This window comes from Scardinius erythrophthalmus, assembly GCF_964197995.2.
Source record: "Scardinius erythrophthalmus genome assembly, chromosome: 9".
NCBI lineage: Eukaryota > Metazoa > Chordata > Actinopteri > Cypriniformes > Leuciscidae > Scardinius > Scardinius erythrophthalmus.
In genome coordinates, this window is record NC_138229.1 from 35,488,791 (window position 1) to 35,510,349 (window position 21,559).

At 39.2% G+C, this 21,559-nt stretch overlaps 1 protein-coding gene across 2 annotated transcripts; it reads left to right on the plus strand.

The window, feature by feature from the left end:
- Positions 1 to 14,116: 14,116 nt before the first annotated feature.
- On the plus strand, positions 14,117 to 20,643 carry arf1 (ADP-ribosylation factor 1). 2 transcript variants are annotated; one of them, XM_081375513.1, is made up of 5 exons: positions 14,117 to 14,238; positions 15,078 to 15,254; positions 15,422 to 15,532; positions 18,852 to 18,976; positions 19,061 to 20,643. In XM_081375513.1, exons 2-5 carry the CDS (start codon positions 15,110 to 15,112, stop codon positions 19,220 to 19,222), a joined length of 543 nt encoding a protein of 180 aa, XP_081231639.1. In that variant the 5' UTR covers positions 14,117 to 14,238; positions 15,078 to 15,109; the 3' UTR covers positions 19,223 to 20,643. The 2 variants fall into 2 exon arrangements, with proteins under 2 accessions (XP_081231639.1, XP_081231640.1); XM_081375514.1 differs by lacking the exon at positions 14,117 to 14,238 and adding an exon at positions 14,371 to 14,496.
- The last annotated feature ends 916 nt before the right edge of the window (positions 20,644 to 21,559 follow it).

The window sequence follows — 21,559 nt, forward strand, 5'->3', positions numbered from 1 at the left end:
AATGTGTTGCTATAATGTTACACAAACCATGTTCCCATTCACCATCTCAGAGTCAGACAGCTGCCTTCGAAAAATCAGCATCAGAAACGTTTGAACAACTTAGATCATCAGTGAAGAAAGGCATATAGTTCATCATAATATCGTAATATACAGTACATCATATACATGATTCACCCACTATATTGCTAAATTCAGATTTTTCATATCGACAGAAAAATATACCGGGATAACCTGGCTTCTCTTGACTCCCCTGCTTCGCAGGAGTTAATGATGAGCTAAAGCCCGACCCGCATGTTGATGTGACTGATTACAACATATTTGTGACATTGATAACAATGGCGATTTTAAACCTAGTTTTTCATACTGACTTTGGTTCACTGCAGTTTTTGGATATGTTTTGTCTTAAAGCATATTACAGTTTTTCTCGATTGTTTACACACATTTTCTGGTACTTGAGACACAATGACCACAACATGTAACTCATTCACCAACCCCCTGAGCCAATTCTGCTAAACTACAAGCACAATTCCTGCTTTACACTCAAATTGCAGTTCTAAAACACACTTTTTTCAAAACACTACACACAATTCTCTGCTTTTGGCACAACTTTCATGCAGAAAATCTCTTGTTTTCACAAGGAACACACTGCCATTCAAATATGCACACTGACTCTTCACATGGGCAAACACCCGTCACACAGTTTTACAATTAGCAATCAGAGCTTTAGCATAAAAGGGCAACAGGTCAGCTCTTCAATGAGCAATGGATGCCAACATTGGATTTTTCTTTTTACAGTTTTTCTCGATTGTTTACACACATTTTCTGGTACTTGAGACACAATGACCACAACATGTAACTCATTCGCCAACCCCCTGAACCATTCTGCTAAACTACAAGCACAATTCCTGCTTTACACTCAAATTGCAGTTCTAAAACACACTTTTTTCAAAACACTACACACAATTCTCTGCTTTTGGCACAATTTTCATGCAGAAAATCTCTTGTTTTCACAAGGAACACACTGCCATTCAAATATGCACACTGACTCATCACATGGGCAAACACCCGTCACACAGTTTTACAATTAGCAATCAGAGCTTTAGCATAAAAGGGCAACAGGTGAGCTCTTCAATGGAGCAATGGATGCCAACATTGGATTTTTTATTTTTTTTTACTGTAACTGTATACAGTCAATTCTTCTGTTGTTTTGTATGTAGACCACTGTATGTACAACTTTGTGTTGGTTGGGGTTGTACACTGTGTACATTGTTTTTGTGGAAAAAATAAAATATATTTGTTACCGTGTATTTGTGTGTTCTGAGTATAAAAACAATATTCTCAAATATTTTACAACACACTTATGTATGTACTGTCTGTAGTAAGTGTAACACTGAACAAAAAAAGGCCTAAGTCATTATGATGAATGAGAAGAAGTGTTTTCCATTCATCATAGTGTTTTACATTGAGCACATCAGTGTTCAACTGGTTCTTATAAATGTCTATTCATGTGATGGTTTGTGTGTGTCATTTGAAAAAAAAAAAAAACATTTTGAGAAGAAATAACATTGTTTTGAATGTAAAGTTTCATTTTGCAGGAGAATTGAGGGGTTTTGCCCATTGTGTGTGTGTTTTTGGATTTGTGTGTAGAGTTCTGAGAATATGAGGCATGCTTTCAGAAAATGTGTGTAAACAATCGAGAAAAACTGTAAAACACCATATAGACATATGAACAACAATAAAAACAACTTGATTTTCACCACAGGGGGACTTTAAGTCATGGATCTTAAGGTCTTTATTCAACAAAACAAGCAGATAAAAGATACTGGAAGAAACAAAGAACTAAGGAAGCAAAGGGCTATAGCGCAGGATAATGAGAAACTAAACCAGGAACAGGTGAGCAAAATCAGAAACCATGGAAACAAATCAAACACAAGAAGAAACAAAGGAAATGGAAACAGAAACAATCAAGTCAAGTCACCTTTATTTATATTGCGCTTTTTACAATACAGATTGTTTCAAAGCAGCTTTACAGTGATAACAGGAAAATAATGCAACAAAGTTTGTTTCTGCTGTACAGCAGATCTAGAAGGACATAGTGTTTAAGTAAGCTTAAGTAAGTTCAGTGATATTTCATTTTTGTTGTAAAAAAGTTATTCATTTAGTTAATTTATATATATAGCCACTCTGGAGAAAACCGTGATGTCATCGTCCAGCTCAGTTCAGTTCTCATATAATGGTGTCAATGCAGCGGATCAATAATATTGTTGGATATTAAATGTCCCTAACGAAGCAAGCCAAAAGCCAAAGGCGATAAAGGCGACAGTGGCAAGGAACCAAAACTCCATCAGGTGACAGAATGGAGAAGAAGAAAAAACTTGGGAGAGACCAGGCTCAGTCGGGGGAACAGTTTTCCTCTGGCCAGTGAACGAACAGTGTATGATTATGATTCAGGCAGCATTATAGGTCAGAAGTCAGATTGGATTGGAACATTTAGAATATCCAGTTCCATCTGGTTAAAAATAAAGAGTCATCACACCAGTATGGAGACGGGTTTGTTGAGGATCAGTGCCGATGGCTGTTGTGTCGATGAGGCCTTCACAGGGTAGAGTCAAGTCAAGTCAAATCACCTTCATTTATATATAGCGCTTTTAATAATGTAGAATGTTTCAAAGCAGCTTTACAGTGATAATAGGAAATTAAAGAAACAGAGATTGTTTTGGCTTTACAGCAGCTTTTTCGATTGATTCACTTCCGTTGCAAAGATCACCAGTTATTAACTTAGGGGCCACTAACACAACACCGTTCTAACAGAAAACGTCTCAGGTTACGACTGTAACCTTTGTTCCCTGAGAAAAGGGAATGAGACACTGCATCAGTTGACGCATTGGGGCCTCAGGCGTGATATGTGTCTGAAATTACTATCAAATCACGGCAATCCTATTGACCGGCGACAGCTCATGAATCATTAACGTGCGACCTGGAAGTATATAAGGGCACCTTGCAAACATGACATTCACTTTATTATCTGAAGGGACTGTTTGGCAGGCAGGCCTAGAGGCATGGCAGAAAGACGCAGTGTCTCGTTCCCTGTTCTCAGGCAAGAAAGGTTACAGTCGTTACCTGAGACGTTCCCTTTCGAAGGGGAACATCGAAAGATTCGCCGGACACTGCGTCGATTGACGCATTGAGGAACGATATACCCACGCCGCCATGCTAAGGGGAGTGCATGCCCATTGGCAGTGACAATTGTCAGAACCAGCGAAATTCAAATGAAATGCCAGAACCACTCACCAGTGACAGCATTCCCTACGGTCATAGCCCAAGCTATATGCTTCACAGGAAAACCTCTATAAACTTTGTTTAATGAAAGGCCTACCTTGGCCTGCTCAAGGACCTAGGACCACAGCTCCAAATAAGAAGGGGTCCCTTCTAGGGAATGTGGCTAGGGAATTAAATGCTGGAATTAAGGGCCGAAATGCCACCAGGAAGGCCTGAGCTGGTATCACTTACATTGGACATTTCAGTCTGGCCAACTTCCTGTCTGTCCGAAGACAGAGCCTCTGGACACTTGCCTTTAGATAAGGTATCCAACCCGAGGGACTGCGAAGCTGACAGTGAACCACTCGGCCCGGATCTCAGAGACGGGGTATCCAGGAGAGCATGACTCAGCATAGCGCGTACAACCCTTGACAACGAGGGGAGTTTCTGTGCTCGATCCACAGATCTACCCAGCGCTTTTGTTTCAAAGCTCTGAGAAGGCCTGAAAAGGTCTAAGGACTGATCTAACTGGGAGACCTCACAAGAGGCTTTCGACCGTCTGGCCAGACTCAGGATGTCGAGTACTCATAGTGACCCTAAGTGAGGGGAGCACATGGCCTGCCTAGTAGGCAAACCAGGCTGTAGGCTAAAAAAGAGATTCCGAGAGGGAACCAGCAGACAAAAGTGAACACTTTAATTATGCTAGGGCACAAGCTCGCCTTCAGAAGCTGCCTGCTAAGGCCAGCTGAACTGATAGCAAGCAGCCACTAGCCTAGTATCGTTGGGAAACCACTTACAGGGAGGCCTGGTGAGGCCTACTACCTGGTAACCAGTAGGCAAGCTACCTAGTGCCCATACTTGGAAACTCACCTTCAGGGAGGCCTGGTGAGGCCTACTACCTGATAGCTAGTCAGGCTAGCTGTCCAGTTGCCCATATGTGGGAACTCACCTTCAGGGAGGCCTGGAGAGGCCTACTACCTGATAGCAAGCTAGAAAACTGGTTGCTATGAACCCCGATTCAGGGTATCAGTCCCAGAGTGGCCTGCTAAGGCCAGCTGCCCAGTCCTGGGGCTCAGTTTTGGAGCGGTATGTTAAGGACGGCCGCCTGAAAGATTTCTTAGGTAAGAAACTGACTGCCATGGACCAGTAAGTTTGGGGACTGCTTCATAGTGGCCTGATAAAGCTAATATCCTGACAGTGGTCTTACTAGCTGGCAAAAATTAACCACGCTGTTGGGGGTTTGCCTTCTAGGAGGCCTAAACGGCCAACCATTCAGTGGAAAATCTTATTTGGCTGATCATGATCGGGGCTCGCCTCCAGAGAGGCCCACCGAAGCCAATTGTCTGATTGACCAGTGAATTTAACAGCCAAGAACCCAATCTGCTGGCTGTGTACCCCGTCACTCGAAAACTCATGAGAGGCCTACTCGGCCTGAGGCACGCCAGTGCTGTCAACCAACTACCGATACTGCTGGTGACTCACTTTCAGGGAGGCCTGGTAGGGCCTGCTAGCTGATAGCAAGTCTATTCTGCTACGAACACAACACCGTTGGGAACCATACTACACCAACTCAAATATTGGCTACCTGGTCGCAGCTTTAATGTATGTCCCACAAAGTTGGGACTCTCTTCCGAGGAGGCCTGTTAAGGCCTACTACCTGTCAGTGAGTCTATTGCCCAAACTACTAAGGCCAACTACCTGAGGCAAGCTGACCTAAAGAGCCCTTTTGGGGGCTGCCCGTCAAGGAGGCCTGCTGAGGCCTACTACTTGACAGCGCAGCCTTCATTGGCAGATTAGTTGTTTACACAGCGCAAACAGTATCCTGGTACCTAACCACATTGCCCATGGCAGTGTACTCAGCAAAAACGCACCCTTTACCCTTTAAGCAAGGGGAGTACAACATACGCCACCTTGCCTTAATGGAGGCCCCAGATTGAGGGGCCTACCATCTATACGCATGGGCGTCAGCTCATGGCAATGCTCTGGCTTTAAGGGAGAGTACTTCGAAAACCAAAATGAAGTGAAGGTTAGAACTTTCCGCTCGACCCGAGCCATAGTGGTGTGAGGTAGAATGATACAGAGCTGAAAGTGGAGTACTTAGAACTACCCTGTATCAACAGGGGAGTACAAACCACCTACCCCTGAGAATTTAACATTGTGCGGGCCTGCCAGTGGCTCTAGAGGTGACAGGATTTTTCCTGCGCCCAGCCTAGGGGAGTGGGGCTTGCTTGCAAGCCAACCACCTTCAACCTATCGCTTGAGCAGTAGCTCAGCGAGCTGAGTGGAGCATACTCTGGAGGCCCAAGTCCATATGCTAGCTCTGCACGGCAGGGTCTGGCAAACAAAAAATGAAAATGATCTCTTCGCAGAGCGAAAGACGGCCTTACCCTGCCCAAAAAGACCCATTGTACTGGGGAGGCCTTATTGGAGCCCTAACCCTAGGTCTTTATCAATCATGCCTCTACACCAACCTGCATTACTCTTGCAGAATGCAGAGCAGAGGGCGGGCCTTGGCCGAGCAACATATAGGGATGCTAAAAAGCCTACATTCACATAGTGAAGGGCCAGAGGCAGAAAATGCTTTAGTCAGACAACTTCACTATCCCTAGTATAGCCTAAGCCATCTATTGAGGCGGCCCTGGTGAGGGCCAGCCTATAAGCATAGATCTACCTGAGGCTCGGAGGAGCAACAGCCTCAAGAGAAAGATTTCTCATATGAGAGGCTGCAAAACCGCTCAGCCTGTATGAAAAACCCAAACAGAGCTCAGGGGAGCAATGTACTCAGGAAAATGTCAGACGGCCCTATGGGCCGGGACATAAGATCAATCTGAAGCTCCAGCGTCAGTCTCTAGATAGAAATCTATATACTCTCTAATAAAAATTATTTTTATTTAAGAGAGTAGACGAACTACCCAAGTGGCTAATAGCACGAGGGCTAAAACAGATGTGCTTAGAAAATAAACTAAGCGGCAGCATTCAAAGTTTCCATTCTTTTTAAAATGACGTTCCGCCACATTTTGACGTGCTCAGCTAACATTCCAGTAGAAATGAGCGGCGGCCTCAAAATGCTCTCATAATGAGAGGAAGCCTAAGCTGTTAACATAGTTTACATCTAGAATGAGCGGTGGCACACGCCGTGAATTCACAACAAGGGAAGGCCGTCACATACTCACACATGAAGCCCATATAACTGGTGCTTCTCTCTATCATTCTAGCCACCCAAAAGGGGGACTTCAGGGCCCTAATAATACCATAGCATACCTTATACCAGTGACATGACCCCATAACTCTACACAGGGAATGAGGGTCTGTAGAGAAATACATTTTAGTGTTAGTTGAACACAAAAATGAAAAATAAGACCCACTCAGCTCACCTGCGGTGTGCGAAGTGAAGACTCAAAACAAGTTATTTTATGAACATGGGGTCTACCAACATTACATGCCTGAAAGAGGCACTCTCACTAACCAAGCCAAGGCGGGCCATCAGAATATCGTATTCCACTCATCTTGGGCCCAGCCTCAGGCCCGATGTAAGAAGCGCCTGGGAAGTCGTGGAAGAGACGAGAGGGCTAAGATATATAAAGCCCTCAGGGGAGGTGATCCATCCTGCCTGTCTGGGTGTGGGCACGGATCTCAGCGGTATACAGGTATTAAACGCCGCTGAGCACGCCTTTGCCTCTCTGAATTTTCAAACCACCATGGAGGTGCCGGCCTGACCCACTGACATGTATGCTCTGCCATTCAAACGTGACGTTGTCTTCAGTGGTTTTGGATGGCAGGGTTTGGAGCTTTCAGTGTTGATGCCCGTCCGGATACAAGATAGCTCGCAAACGTCTTGTCAATGGGTGGCATCAACACATACCCACGTTCTCCTATCCCCTCAACATCAGCGAAACTAGCCCGCTGATGTACGGGCATAATATGGGTTCTTCCATGTCCTCTCAATCTCAGTATGTAGATCGAGAAGAAATGGAAGGCTCATCTGAGTTGGAGGTTTATGAAGAAACCAATCGTCAAGTCTACCGCGAGCAATCTCTCCCCCAACGCGACGCCACAGCAGCTGCAGCCTGCCCGCGATGCGTTCCATAACATCCACCAGCTCAGCATTCACGGGGTAGGGTGGCTGAGAGGATTCAGATCTATCCGATTATTACCACCCTCATCAGCCATCTCCTGCTCGTCCGGAAGAGCACTCTATGGGGCTAGGAGGAGAAAAATCATCCACCTGCAGCTCACCCTCGTCAGCCGCCGAATCGTCTGAGAGGATTACACCCCTCTCAAGGCGATCAGCGAGCTCCATCAGAGAACCCCATGATGCACGTCGCCGCACTCCCTCAGCAGGAGCGGGACCTGAGCCACAAGGTCCAGACGATGAACCCTCTTCTTTCGAGAAGAGGGCCAGATGAGAGCGGAGCGTTTTCACAGAAGAACAGCCTGTTCCCTTGAGAACAGCCTGTGCGTGCTCTTCCCCCAGACAAAAAAAACCGCACAATTCATGTGTGTCACCCGGTGTCAGATATCTTGGGCACAGGTCTGCACACTACTGAAAGCACTCAGCCTTCTTAGTGCATTTCATAATTACCTGATTTTTAAGTGCTTACAGACAAAACAGTCCCTGAAGACAAAAAGATAAATGTCATGTTTTCAAGGTGCCTTTATATACTTCCAGGTCGCATGTTCATTTTTCATGGGCTGTCGCCAGTCAATAGGATTGCTGTGATTTGATAGTAATTTTAGACACCTGTCACGCCTGAGGCGTTCCAGCAATGCGTCAATCGACGCAGTGTGAGTTCTCTTTCGAAAGGGAACCCCAAACGTGCTCCGGCCCGCTCATCCACACAACAACAGTGCCAGGTGGCTCGAGAACGCAAACCTTGAAAAAGTTTCCAAGGTGCAAGCATTGAAAAATTTAGAAAAACGTTATCGTCTCCTGCGTAAATGTCAAAAACGCAAATCTGTGAAAACAATGACGGTGTGCACGTCTATAGGTATGCGCGTTTGAATATATATGTGCACAGACGTGTAGTCTTTCTTTACAAATTGACCTCACCAAATTACAATAGCTTCCGCATATCCACATGAACTGGAATCATATTGTTTTATCTGTACATAGGTAAAGGGAAGGGAAGGAGGCCTTCACAGGGGAGAGACTAATTGACACTTCAGGACTGTGTTGTTGTTGTGTCCAGGCGCAGGTCCTTCATCAGATCTGGATATGGCCTGGATTCAGCGGACTGCAGTAAACCTCGGGATAAACAGAGAGACTAATATTAGCGTAGATGCCATTCTACTTATGATGTAACGAGTACATCAGGATGTATGGGTGTTCCCGGTTCCGACTGACCTAAACTATGCAGCCTAACATTGAATTATAAAAACTGATAATGTATTATGTGCATTTTAGGTCAAAGATTTAAACTGACAGAGTGTGTCTGCTTCCCAGACAATGTTCGGAAGACTGCTCCAAAGTTTAGGTGCTAAAGAAGAAAAGGATCTACGGCCAGCAGTCGATTTTGATATTCTAGGTATTATCAACTGGCCGGAATTTTGAGATCACAACAGACGTGAAGGACTCAAATGCGTTAAGAGCTTGCTCAAGTACTGGGGAGCTAAATCATTTAGTGCTTTGTAAATAATCAACAATATTTAAAAATTGATATGATGTTTAATAGGGAGCCAATGCAGTGTTGACAGAACGGGGCTAATATGGTCATACTTCCTGGTTCTAGTAAGAACTCGAGCTGCTGTGTTTTGGACCAGCTGTAGTTTGTTTATTAAACATGCAGGGCAACCACCCATAAGAGCATTACGATAATCTAGCCTTGATGAACTAACTGTTCTGCATTTGTCATTGAAAGCATATGTCGTAATTTAGATATATTTGTAAGATGGAAGAATGCAGTTTTACAGATACTAGAAACGTGACTGTCACGAATCAAGCCTCTGTGGTTCCTCCCACTCGCCACTAGAGGACTACATCTCCCGAATATTAACATTACACATTTTCACTCCATTTCCCATAACCCCGTGCCTGGTACTGATTATCTGCACACCTGCCACTCATCACCCGGACTATTTATACAGCCCTTCTTCACTTCTTCACTGCTTCAGTGTGAAGCCTTGTTTCACCCTTTTTGACATTTCTGAGCGACATTTCCATTTCCATTTCCAAAATGACATTTCCTCATTTAATGATGCTGGACTGTTCTACTCGTTTCGACCCTCTGCTTCATGCCATTGTGGCCTTGCTTTGTTTGACTGGATTTATGCTTTACTGTTTGCTGTCTGCTCTGATTATCTGCCTTGCCCATCGACTACGATTGTGGACCTCAGAAATATCCTTTGCTGGTGATTGACCCCTGCCTTATTGTGTTACTTTACTATTACCAATAAAGATACTGCAAATGGATCTCAATGACACTTCTTCATCATTACAGTGACTTTCAAATGAAAGATTGGTATCAAAAAGCACACCCAGGTTCCTAACCAATGACGAAGACTTGACAGAGCAGCTATCAAGTGTTCTAGGTTATTATGTGAGGACGTTTTTTTGTCCAATAATTAGAATCTCTGTTTTTTTTTTCAGAATTAAGCAGTAGGAAATTACGTCACACATAGGCTCACTATTGGCCGACACTGGTCATGTGTGTGATGCGTGTGACGTACAACACAGATGCGCTGCGCAGTTATACTACGTGAACTAACTCGAGGCCCAGAGAGAAGGAAATGAATAGTGGAATAAAGTCGTTATTGTTGTTGTTTTTTGCGCACAAAAAGTATTCTCATCCCTTTTATTAACCTAAGATTGAGCCACTGTAGCCACTTGGACTACTTTGATGATGTCTGTATTACCTTTTCCGGACATGGACAGTATACCGTACATACATTTTCAATGGAGGGACAGAAAGCTCTCGGACTAAATCTAAAATATCTTAAACTGTGTTCCGAAGATGAACGGAGGTCTTACGGGCTTGGAACGACATGAGGGTGAGTCATTAATGACATAATTTTCATTTTTGGGTGAACTAACCCTTTAAAGACAACTTCATAATGTGAATTCACAGTAAAACAAGAGCAACGTGATGTCAGCATAATTTTGCTGTTGATTGACAGTAATTCATAAGAAAATGACCCAGCATGCATTGATTTCACTGTAAATTTCTGACAACAGTAATTTATTGTAAAATAATACACTTTAATCCTGTAAATTCCAGGCGATTTTTTACAGTGTATATTAAATAGATTCAACAGCTAACTACCATCTGTTGTTGTTGTTGTTGTTGTTGTTGTTGTTGTTGTTGGTCCAATAAGTGAGACTGAGATATGATTATTTTTTAACTTTTTAATGTGTTTCTTTTTTTAAATATCTCATATTTACTTTGATAACCATGTACAGGCTGATTTGTAGTTAGTGCATGAGCGACGACCACAATTATGTTGACATGCAAATATGTTACGTTTCCGTAACAGTGAAGTGAGTGAATCTAGTGACTTTTGTTTTCTTTGTTGGTGAAGAAGCAGAATTTGACACGTCATTCAGATGTTTTCCTGAAAGAGAACCTTTAGATCATTTGATCTTGTCAAGTGCACTTATAAATATGATTCCATAAATTGACTTATTGGCGTAGCCTAACTGCACTGTGTGCTTTCAAGACATTACAGAACTATATGCTGCCTCTAACAAATCAAATCTGTAATCATGTCAAGTGAATTGTTTGCCACTGAGTCCTGACATTTTTTTGCTCACTTATTTCACACCTAACAGCTGCCCAAGTGAGCCCTTACTATAGATTTCTACAGGACAAAAATGTAGATTTATCGCCTCTTGGATCAAAACACTTTCAGTTTAGATGTTATTGTTTGGTTCATTGTTTTATTTTGAATCACACAGTTCCTGCTGTGAACTCGCTATGCTGCCCCCTCTGGTGGACTGATTCATTTACTTTATTCTTTAACTCCTGCAAATGCATAGCAAATACCATCAACATAAATGGATGTGAGTATTTGCCTAATCTAAGTTTGAATCCAACAACGGACCTGTTCAAAATGTTGCAGATCCACAACAGAGCATATTTAGGGTGGAAAACCCCAGTGCTAGTCTTTGGTGAATTTTGTGAATTACACAAATATTTTGTGTAGTCATGATAGGGTGATTTGAAAAAATATTCTGGTCAAGCTTGGTTAAATACATTTAACGATTTATATAAAAAAAAATAACTTAATTAAATGGAAGTACTGCATTATTGGTACTCGATCTAGTAAATTTTCAGTTTCACTGAGTGTTTTTTTTTTTTTTTTTGACGAACTGATAACAGGGGTGGACAAAATAATAAGAATGATTTCCTATCTCTCATGTACAATCAGCTAAGGTTGATCACATCAAATTTGAAAAATAAAAAATTGGTAAAAATAGATTGGTAAAAAATAAAATTATCGAGGATCTCACTCACTTGCCCAAGTTGTTTTCCCTCCAAAGAAATGATTACTGCTTTATGATATGATGTCATTTCCTTTTTCCAAATTTCATTTAAAGGGAAAATAGTCAAAAATAACATGGTGGAGAATAGATTGAGGGACAAGCTAAAAACCATGATTATAACTGTTAAAATAAATGTAATAATTGAAAAGAAATCTATACATTAGAGAGAATCAATACTGATATACCCAACAATGTATTTTTTTTTCTTTTTTAAATCATGTATAATAAGTGTTGTACTTATCATGAAAATGCGCTACACAGGCCTGGGGACATAGGAAGATAATATGTGATTATCAAAATTAAAAAAAAAATTTAATCAACTTCATATGCTTAGAGTTCAAAAGGTGTTATTTCTGACTGTTACAGGTTTAAAATTGATATTGTTCAACATTTTAAGGCAGTAAGATCATGATTTTTACTGGGGACACAAAAGGCATCGAATCCCAGGAATGACCCTTAAAATGAATTTTTATGAATATTACTGTTTTTATCAAAACAATTGTGAATTTTGAATTTTGAAAAATGCATGTTAATTTCAGGGCCGTAACCAATATAGGCGCTGAGGTGGACAAATTCCTCCCAATAATTAGAAATGGCCAAACTGTGAAATTCAACGCAGGTTGTTGGTTTAGCAGCGAAAGAGTGTGTGGAAAGATGCAAGTAGCTAAACATTCAATATTTGACAACTGTTTTACGATACAAATGTTCAGTGACACACAGTAATATCCAGTGATGCAAACTCTCAACTTTTTAATGAACTTTTGCTGTTTTGAATTGAAAACATGCTATTATTTAGGCCTACATGATTTATGTAATTCATAACTGAAGGTGAACGGACAAGAAACATTTTTTACATACTAAACATACGAATAAGAGTTAATGTATGCATATTTTAAAATAAAATATTATTTGCAAATAGACCAATAACCAATAACAATAACAACTGTAATATGAGGCCTATATATTCCTGCTCTCTGGTATTATTATAAAGCATGGTGCAGTGAAATGTTGTAAAATGTAGATATGTGTATGTGGAATATGATTTTTAATGTATGTTTTTTAGTTTGTGATGTGATGCCCACTGCCCTAATATAATTGCCCCCTGTGGGATTAATAAAGTGCTAACTTTAACTTTATAATGGTCAAACCATACTGCTTTTCCACTAGTTTCCCACTATAAATAGGACATTGTATTTGCAACAGCAATGTAGTTATAGTTAATGTGGGTTATGTCGCTTAACATCCCATTATGAGAAATAAATATATTTATTTGTAGGTTGTGTTTTCAACATCAACATAAATCTACTGGATAATGATTTAGCAATAGCTGGCTTGTCACATTATAGATCTTATAGCAGCCGTTAGTATCCACATGGCCCTGCCATCACGCTTTGTGCTTCTCCAACAGCGCATTCATATTTCTGTGCCAGCAAGCATGGAGGAGACTTGGATCTGAGGTCCCAAACTTCCACCCCCAGAGGTGTAGCAGCTGTTAACCTGGCCTTGAGAAATGCCTCATGAAAAGACAGCTGTCTGGGGGAAAGTCAGCTAAATGCTTTCAACATACTTTGATGCGACACACATGAATAAGTGCCTTTGTGTGCATAAGATGCAATGATTTGCTTAAAATGGCTGCAAAGTCATAATAATAATAATAATAATAATAAATATTTTTGTATGTGTATAAGTATATGTGTTAGTTAGTTTTTGAAATTATGAAACAATGGGCTTGTCTAAATGTAAGTTGTCAAGTATTGTAAACATTGAGCAACTAGCTTGATTTAACACCTCCTTTCCAGGGTGATAAAACAGATTAAATTAAACAAACATACAGCTGCACTTGTTAAAGATAGGACATATAGCCTACATTCAGCAAATAAAAAAATAATAATTAAAGTTTCAAAACGACCACTTTTATTTATATTTGTAGCCTACATTTCTTTGCCTATATATGTCTATCTGTATCGGTATAGGCTAAATGCTGAGACAGTAAGATAATATTGCCATTTCTCGGATCATTCTGAAATTGGAAAGAAAATGTTAACATTTTAAATAGCTAAGTCAAAAGCCACTGACACATATTACCTACTTTTTTACATGGATGTGTGCATGTTGGACCTAACTGTGAAAAAAAAAGTGATGTCTTTAATTTGCATATCCTAATTGATGCATAAATATCTTACCCTCATATTCTTTGTCTCTGTCTTCTCTTCTTCTTCTTATTTTCTTTTCAGTCTTTAGCCAATTATTTTTCATTATTTTCTTCTTCTTTTTCATATTGTTCATACAAAGTTGTATACCATAAACATGTCATCTCTGTATTTTTTTGCACTGATAATTAAAAAAAGAGAGAAAATGCACACGTGTAGTACTAAACCTGACCTACAGAGTTCTCTGTTGTGTATCACCTTCTCGACGGAAGTGATGCGAGACGCACTGACGTGGCCGGAAACCCGCCATCTTGAGGGAGGAAACGCCTCGAAGTTGAGGAAACTTGAACTGTGAGTTTTTTTTTCATTTAAAAAACATACTTGTATATATTTAATTTCAACTTTAATTGTTGTATTCGAAATGTTAACCACAGTGAAAACAAGCGCTAGATACACTTGTATGATGCGTTACCGGTGAAAAAAGGGGTTAGTGGGAGATTTTCGGAGTTAAACTGAATTAAAGCCGGTCAGATGTGAGCGTCTGTGACAAAGGAAACAACAATCCGAAGTCAACTTTACTTCTCAAATAACTAATATCGTATAGATGATGTAATACATTAACTTGCTCTCACTCAACATTATTATTAAAATTATGGATGAGTATTATAGAGGCTTTAGTCAACCACAAAAACTAGTTTAATCGACTTATTATTTTAAATTATTATAACGTAAAGACGTGTGGCCATTTTACTAAAACGTCTGATGATCAGATCTAATAAGTTAACCTGATATTTTACTGAAATTGAACTGAAATCGCTATGCTTACTAAACAGATGAGATATAACAAGTTCTGTAAAACTGCCCCTGAACACTCTTTATTATTAAATATTATTTAAAAATTCTTCTCCAAGCTGTTGTTATATCAGCTTTATTATTGAAATATTTGATTAAATATTCAGTCGTGAGAGCTTTTTACAGCATTTCCTGGTTTATTTAAAGAGTCAGTTGTCATGTACATGTTATCCACTTGGAGAATCACGCTTTGTCATTATGTCGACTTGAAGTTTAGCCTCTGTGAAGTGTACAAATGCATACGATTTTTCACACTGTTTGTGTCAGTAACGTTAAGTATTTCACACTTGGACCTGCTGGAGGAAGTAGCTTTTTAATTCACTTTTTGTCCTGTTTAGATTCGGTGGAGTGAAAAAAGCATCTCTCAAACATGGGCAACCTATTTGCAAACCTCTTTAAAGTCTTTGGCAAGAAAGAGATGAGGATTCTTATGGTGGGTCTTGATGCTGCTGGAAAGACAACGATTCTGTACAAGCTGAAGCTGGGAGAAATTGTTACCACCATCCCAACAATCGGTAGATGACCAAGATCTGTTTCCCATTATCAGTGTCTGATAAAGAGAATAAATAATGCGTGTGTGTGTGTGTATATGTATATATATATATATATATATATATATATATATATATATATATATATATATATATATTATTTTTTTTTTATTTTTTTTTTTGTCTTCAAGGCTTTAACGTTGAAACTGTGGAGTACAAGAATATAAGTTTCACTGTTTGGGACGTCGGTGGTCAAGATAAGATTCGACCATTGTGGCGTCATTATTTCCAGAACACACAAGGTAAGACAGTATTACAGTGTCAACGCTCAACATTTAAGCCTTGTCATGTTTTTATCCTTCAGACTAGTAAATCGGTCATTCACTTGTCCGAGTAAAAAAGTTGTGTTGTGTTGTAAATATAATCTATTTTGAAGCTATATTCTCATCAGTGTTCTATCAGCTTTGACATATTTAAATCTGCATATTAGTCATATTTACCCAGAGTGCGTTTTTCAGGGTTTCCGCATGGCATTAAAAAGCATTAAAAGTCATTAAATGGATTTTGTGAAAATGAAGGCCTTAAATGGCATTAAAAAGCATTAAATTTGAATCCTGCAGGCATTAAAAATGTAGATAATTTTGAAGAAAATGTTATATTATCAATTTATTTGAATGTAGCCTTCATAATTAAAAAATGTTATCTGCTGTCACAAAATATGTACGTTAGTGTGATAAACACACGGAACCAGTTTAGTGATTGCTTCCGGCCGGATGTGACCTGGGTAGGGTTGGGAATCCGAAGAAATTTTCCGATTCCGGTTCCGCCAAATGATTTCGGTTCCGGTTCCCATTCAATAAAAATTATTTAAAACAAACAACTAATAAAAACTAGTAGCAAGGGAAAAATGCACAATCCTTTTGTGTTTATTTCTTATACTTGTCAAATGAGTTTAACAGACTGGTAATGTCAACAAATTCAACATATTATTTAGCAATTTATGCAAAAATAATTAATTAATAATCTGATGGAAAATAAAAATTTCTGCATTCTCCTGGAGAATTTGGGATCTCTCCAAGCTTATTGTATCTCCAGCAGTGGAGAATACCCTCTCAGAAAGGGTATAATATGCTTGAACACACATGTAAGATCCAGACAGGTGAAACAGAATATTTTTCAAATCGGTTTGAATGATTGATTCATAAAGACTTCACTTGTTTCATTGCTGGATGAATCAGCGCTCTAGCGGTTAATAAACAGAACTGCATATACATCTCTGCCTATGACAAGTCACGCAGGTACTGGGATACTCCGCAGCGGTGCTGACCTGACCGGTGTAAAGTAGCCCGAGTATAAACGCTTATTACAGGCTTACCGTAGTGATTCAGGATAAGACAAAAACACGGTTTGAAAAAAGGCATTCATGATGTACTCGTACATTATATACATTTTGTAAATTCTGAAGTGACTTTCAAAATGTGATTTACTCTGTTTTGGTTGCTACCGTAGACGTCAGTGTTTATACTAGAACTATAAACTTTTATCTTAGTACTTCTGTGATCATTTGAATATTTGTTGCTCAGAAATATCGATACTGTGTGGTTGAAAAGACTGAAAGTAAAGCTGTTTCATATTGACAACTGCTCTTTCTGGGTCAGCGACAGCGCAAACAGATTTGAATGTTCCGGTGTGAAGTTTTTGTCATTTGGGAATAAGGTCGCGTGGGTGTTTGAATCGAGATCGTTTAAAGACTAATCGTGCAGCTCTACTGTCTTTATACTCTCCCTCTGCGTTGATATCTGACGCAAAACGTAAATGAGTGGCGCAAGGTCTTTTCAGTGCATTCATTACTATTTTAATATTCATATTCTATTGAAGGATAAGCTTCCAGCACTTCGGCCACACATCGCATCAGAACCGTTATCAGAACCGAAACTTAGGAATTTCGCACGGTTCCGGTATTTTTCAAAAACACTAACGGTTCTGGATAAGAACCGATTCTCGGTTCCCAAACCTAGACCTGGGTCATTTTGAACAGCAGAAATAAAACTAGACCAGAAAAAAGGGAAAGTGCAAAAGTGGGTGGAAGACAAACAATTTAGGACATGCTTGGTGGTCAAAATAGGTATTTAAGTTGGGTAGCTACAATGGGAACCATCGCTGTAAAATCTCATATGCAGTCCAACAGCCACAAATCTACGGTATAAGGCAGACAGACTCAAACGATTCGTTCAAAACACTGAATCATTCAGTAAAGAAACATGACTGAGTGTTGCTGTGAGATGCGCTAAGGTTCTGCTGTGATTTTCACTTCTGAAATAGAACAAAACTGCTTCTAAAATCTAAGTGACATTAATATTAACTACTTGTTTATTGAACTGCTGTATGAAATCAGTCACAGTTTCAATCGTGATGGTAGTCAGGAAAACAGCCACACTAGGTTGTGTGTCGTGCTAAATATAAAAACTCCACATTTAGATTTTTTACTGTAGTATGTTAACCAAGTTTCTTTGTGTGTGTTGCACTCATATGTTTCTATTTCTCCTCATGAGGCTGTGCGAGCCTCAAGAGCGCAACCTTATCACCGGTACATTATACGTTATATATTATTATCCACTATAAGTTGGCACTTACACTAAATGTAATAAAATCAGAATCATTCTCGCTTTTTGGTGATTCCCTTATTATTTTTGTTATTTACATTTTTATCAGGCTACTTGTCTGGTCGGACAAATACAATTCTCTTTCACTTGCCCCTTCAAAAAAATCCACTTGTCTCGGACGAGCATTAATGTCGGGCCCTGAGTGTATTGTGTTAGAGTTGAGAAGTCCAGTTAATTCAAATGTGCAGACAGTGTTGTCAGACATTTCTGTGTGATATTGTGTATTTTAGTAGTCTAAGAAAGTTTTAATCGGGCTGCTGTAATCGCTATATATTTGAATAAGATCAATTAGTCTGTTTCTTGTTGTCCAAGTCCACATTTACTTCCTCACTTTGCCACTTACGTACCAACTGTGCAGTCAAGTGAATCATTTCAAATGAATGGAAACCAAGCAATTTGTCCATGATTACACTATAATACTAATAAACTGGCCAATATTTAAAGGGTTAGTTCACCCCAAAATGAAATTTCTGTCATTAATTACTCACCCTCATGTCTTCCAAACCCGTAAGACCTTCGTTCATCTTTGATTTGATCTTGATCTCATCTTTCATTTGCGCACAAAAAGTATTCTCGTCACTTGATAAACTTAAGGTTGAGCCACTGTAGTCACTTGGACTTTTTTAAAGATGTTTTTACTAACTTTTCTGGACCGGCAGAATAAAATTAGCCAGCTCTCAGATTTTATCAAAAATATCTTAATTTGTGTTCCGAAGATGAGCGAAAGTCTTACGGGGTTGGGACAACATGAGGGTGAGAAACTACTGACAGAATTTTCATTTTGGGGTGAACTAACCCTTTAATAGTTCAAATATGAAACTTTTTAAAAAAAAAATTATTATCATGGTTTATCGTCAAAGCGGTTACCATTTCATCCCTAATCTGTGGCTGGAACAAATATAAGATGGTCTCTCACACCAGTCCATTATTCTGATGTTTGTTTTCTTTCTTTCTTTAGGTCTGATCTTTGTGGTTGACAGCAATGACAGAGAGCGTGTGAATGAAGCACGAGAAGAGCTGATGAGAATGTTGGCTGAGGATGAGCTCAGGGAAGCAGTCCTGCTAGTGTTTGCCAACAAACAGGTGCTAACAGACTTCAACTGATTATCTGCAGTTCTTTCCAAATGCGTTTTATTTGACATATTTGACAATGTCTTTGTCCGACAGGATCTACCGAACGCCATGAACGCTGCGGAAATCACGGACAAGCTGGGGCTGCATTCGCTCCGGCACAGGAACTGGTACATTCAGGCCACGTGCGCCACAAGCGGCGATGGCCTCTATGAAGGACTCGATTGGTTGTCCAACCAACTGAAAAACCACAAATAATGACCTCACTGTCCTGCTCTTCCTTAGTTTCATATTCTCAACACTCGCTTTACTCTTGTTTTTAAACCGACGGTGCTGGAAGCTGCGCTCATTTCAAATACAGAGAGAAAAAGTGTAAATAGTTTTTTGTTGTGAGGCAGCTTTTTTGAGCACCATTATGCAAAATAGATATAGTCCTTCGTTGTTACGTTTTTTTTTGTTTTTTTTTCTCCCCACATTCTTTCTGTTTGAGTCATTGGAAAGAGTTTGAAGAACGTTAGTCCTGTAAACTCTGTCAGGTCTCATTTGAATCTTGCACATGTATTATTTTATTGTGCTTATAATAAGACTCTCTTTTAGATGTACTGTAAACAAAACTGTTTTGTTTGTCTTGAACTGAGTAAAGGAAATCAAACATTACGGACACTACCTGCACATATTACGGTTCAATTTTGAGGAAGAGAAACCAAAAATCGATTACACTGTCTTCTCAGCCAAGGCTGACGTGACCTCTAGCTTTACTGTCGTGATACTTTAGAAGCCACAGAGGAGTGATGCCTTTAAATCATTAAGTCAGCTACACAAAGATTCAGATTATTATTATTTTTCTTTTTTTAAATCAGATTCCCAATACACAGCATATGTTTTTTGTGAATATGTGGAAGAAAAGTCGGTGCGGCTCAGGTTAACAAAGGTTTGAGGTAAAATGTTCAGGCCGTTCAGTAACGGTAATGATATTTTTAGGGGGAGGTTGGTCATTAAAATAAATATAATGCAACAATATACATTTTTTTAGTTACACTCATTTATTTTTGGTAGGTGAAATGTCACTTGGGCATATTTTTGGAGATTCACCCTTAAGATAAACTGAAACCTTAATTTAAATCAATTTCCTGTTATTTTCAACTTCATGTTCTGGATTTAAGTGTGTTATGAACTCAATATCTAACCAGCACAAGGAATAAACAACACCGACCTCATCTTAGCACATTATAACTTAATATCTAACAAAGCAGTAGTGCATTTTTATAGATTTAAGACATAAAACAACTATAAGAATGTTGGCATGTTAATATCAATGACATGTTTGAGTTTTGTGTTTTGCATGTAGAAGTGATTTTCCCCCAGAAGCCCTGGTGCCTTTACAGTCCGCAGAGACACCTGTTAGAGATTAACAACCTTCACGTCAATCACATGGTCACTGTTAATGCAGTGTTAGAACTGATGGTTTAAAAGCCACTTTATTATTTATCTTTTATTCTCTCTCTCTCTCTCTCTTCTCAATTAACCTCTGATTTGGTAGACACTGATTACTTGGGGTCGAAACTATGTGAATCTCATAGCAAACTGTTGTATAGTGTGACTCTTAACCAATGTCTTTTTTTTATTGTTTTTCATTTTGACAGAAATGCACTGTAATTAAAGATATTAGTACAACTGGACGTTTACTGGTGTGCTCTTGTTAATCTGCTGCTGTGAAACATTTATTGACTGCCATGGCATCAGTAATTCATAGAAAAAGGTGGCTCATAACTGAAAAAATAAATGGACACACATTTATGCTGATCCACATGGTGGTTAAACGTCAGAATTTACATCAGTAATAAATTAATTTTAGTAAGTTATATGTTAATCTTCAACCCTAAAACTTAATATTAGGTTGAAATTTCTGTTCTGAGGGTTTATCAAAGCAAAGTTAAAAACTTCAAAACATTTAGAAAAATAATTGGGCTAAGTGTATAATTGCTCATTCTTGTCAAAAAGTTGGTTTACAATTGACACTTATGAGTGATATTACTTTTGTTCCATATAAAACATCTGCTGTGAAAGAAGTTGTGTTTGTATAAAATAATGAGGAACAACATTTTTCAAAAAGTTCTATTATTAATCCTATTATTTTTCAGAATTTGGTTGAAAACTTTAACATCCACAATATGTATGCCACCTCCAGACAGTTTATTATTTTTTCTTTTGTTTATGAGGTTTGTTTCTCCAGATGGAATTAGAAAGTATTTTATCCATTTGTGAGCATATATCCTTTGAGGCAGTAAGTGAAGAGAAGCGATATATAGACCTTCTGCTATACTCATTCAAATGCATTGAGTACCTGATGATGAGTAAACCTGTTTGATATTGAAAACTTTTGTTAACGTATTATCGTAATCATAAACATACTGGTTTGTAGCCCAAATTATTATACCATTTACAGCATTTTGTTATTGTTACAGTTATTGATCTATAATGAATTGCAAGTTGCGCACATTCACAGAAAATAGTAACACCCTTTCACTTCAGTTTATACTTATTGGCACGATTTCCAAATATTTCAGAGCTTGCTTACCCAGATGGTCTGTCTCA

Excerpts from the sequence above, each read along its gene's own strand:
- arf1 (XM_081375513.1), top strand. The coding sequence starts at position 15,110 with ATGGGCAACCTATTTGCAAACCTCTTTAAAGTCTTTGGCAAGAAAGAG. Across the intron at positions 15,533-18,851 it reads TTATTTCCAGAACACACAAG|GTCTGATCTTTGTGGTTGAC; the intron begins GTAAGACAGTAT and ends TTCTTTCTTTAG. Across the intron at positions 18,977-19,060 it reads TAGTGTTTGCCAACAAACAG|GATCTACCGAACGCCATGAA; the intron begins GTGCTAACAGAC and ends TTTGTCCGACAG.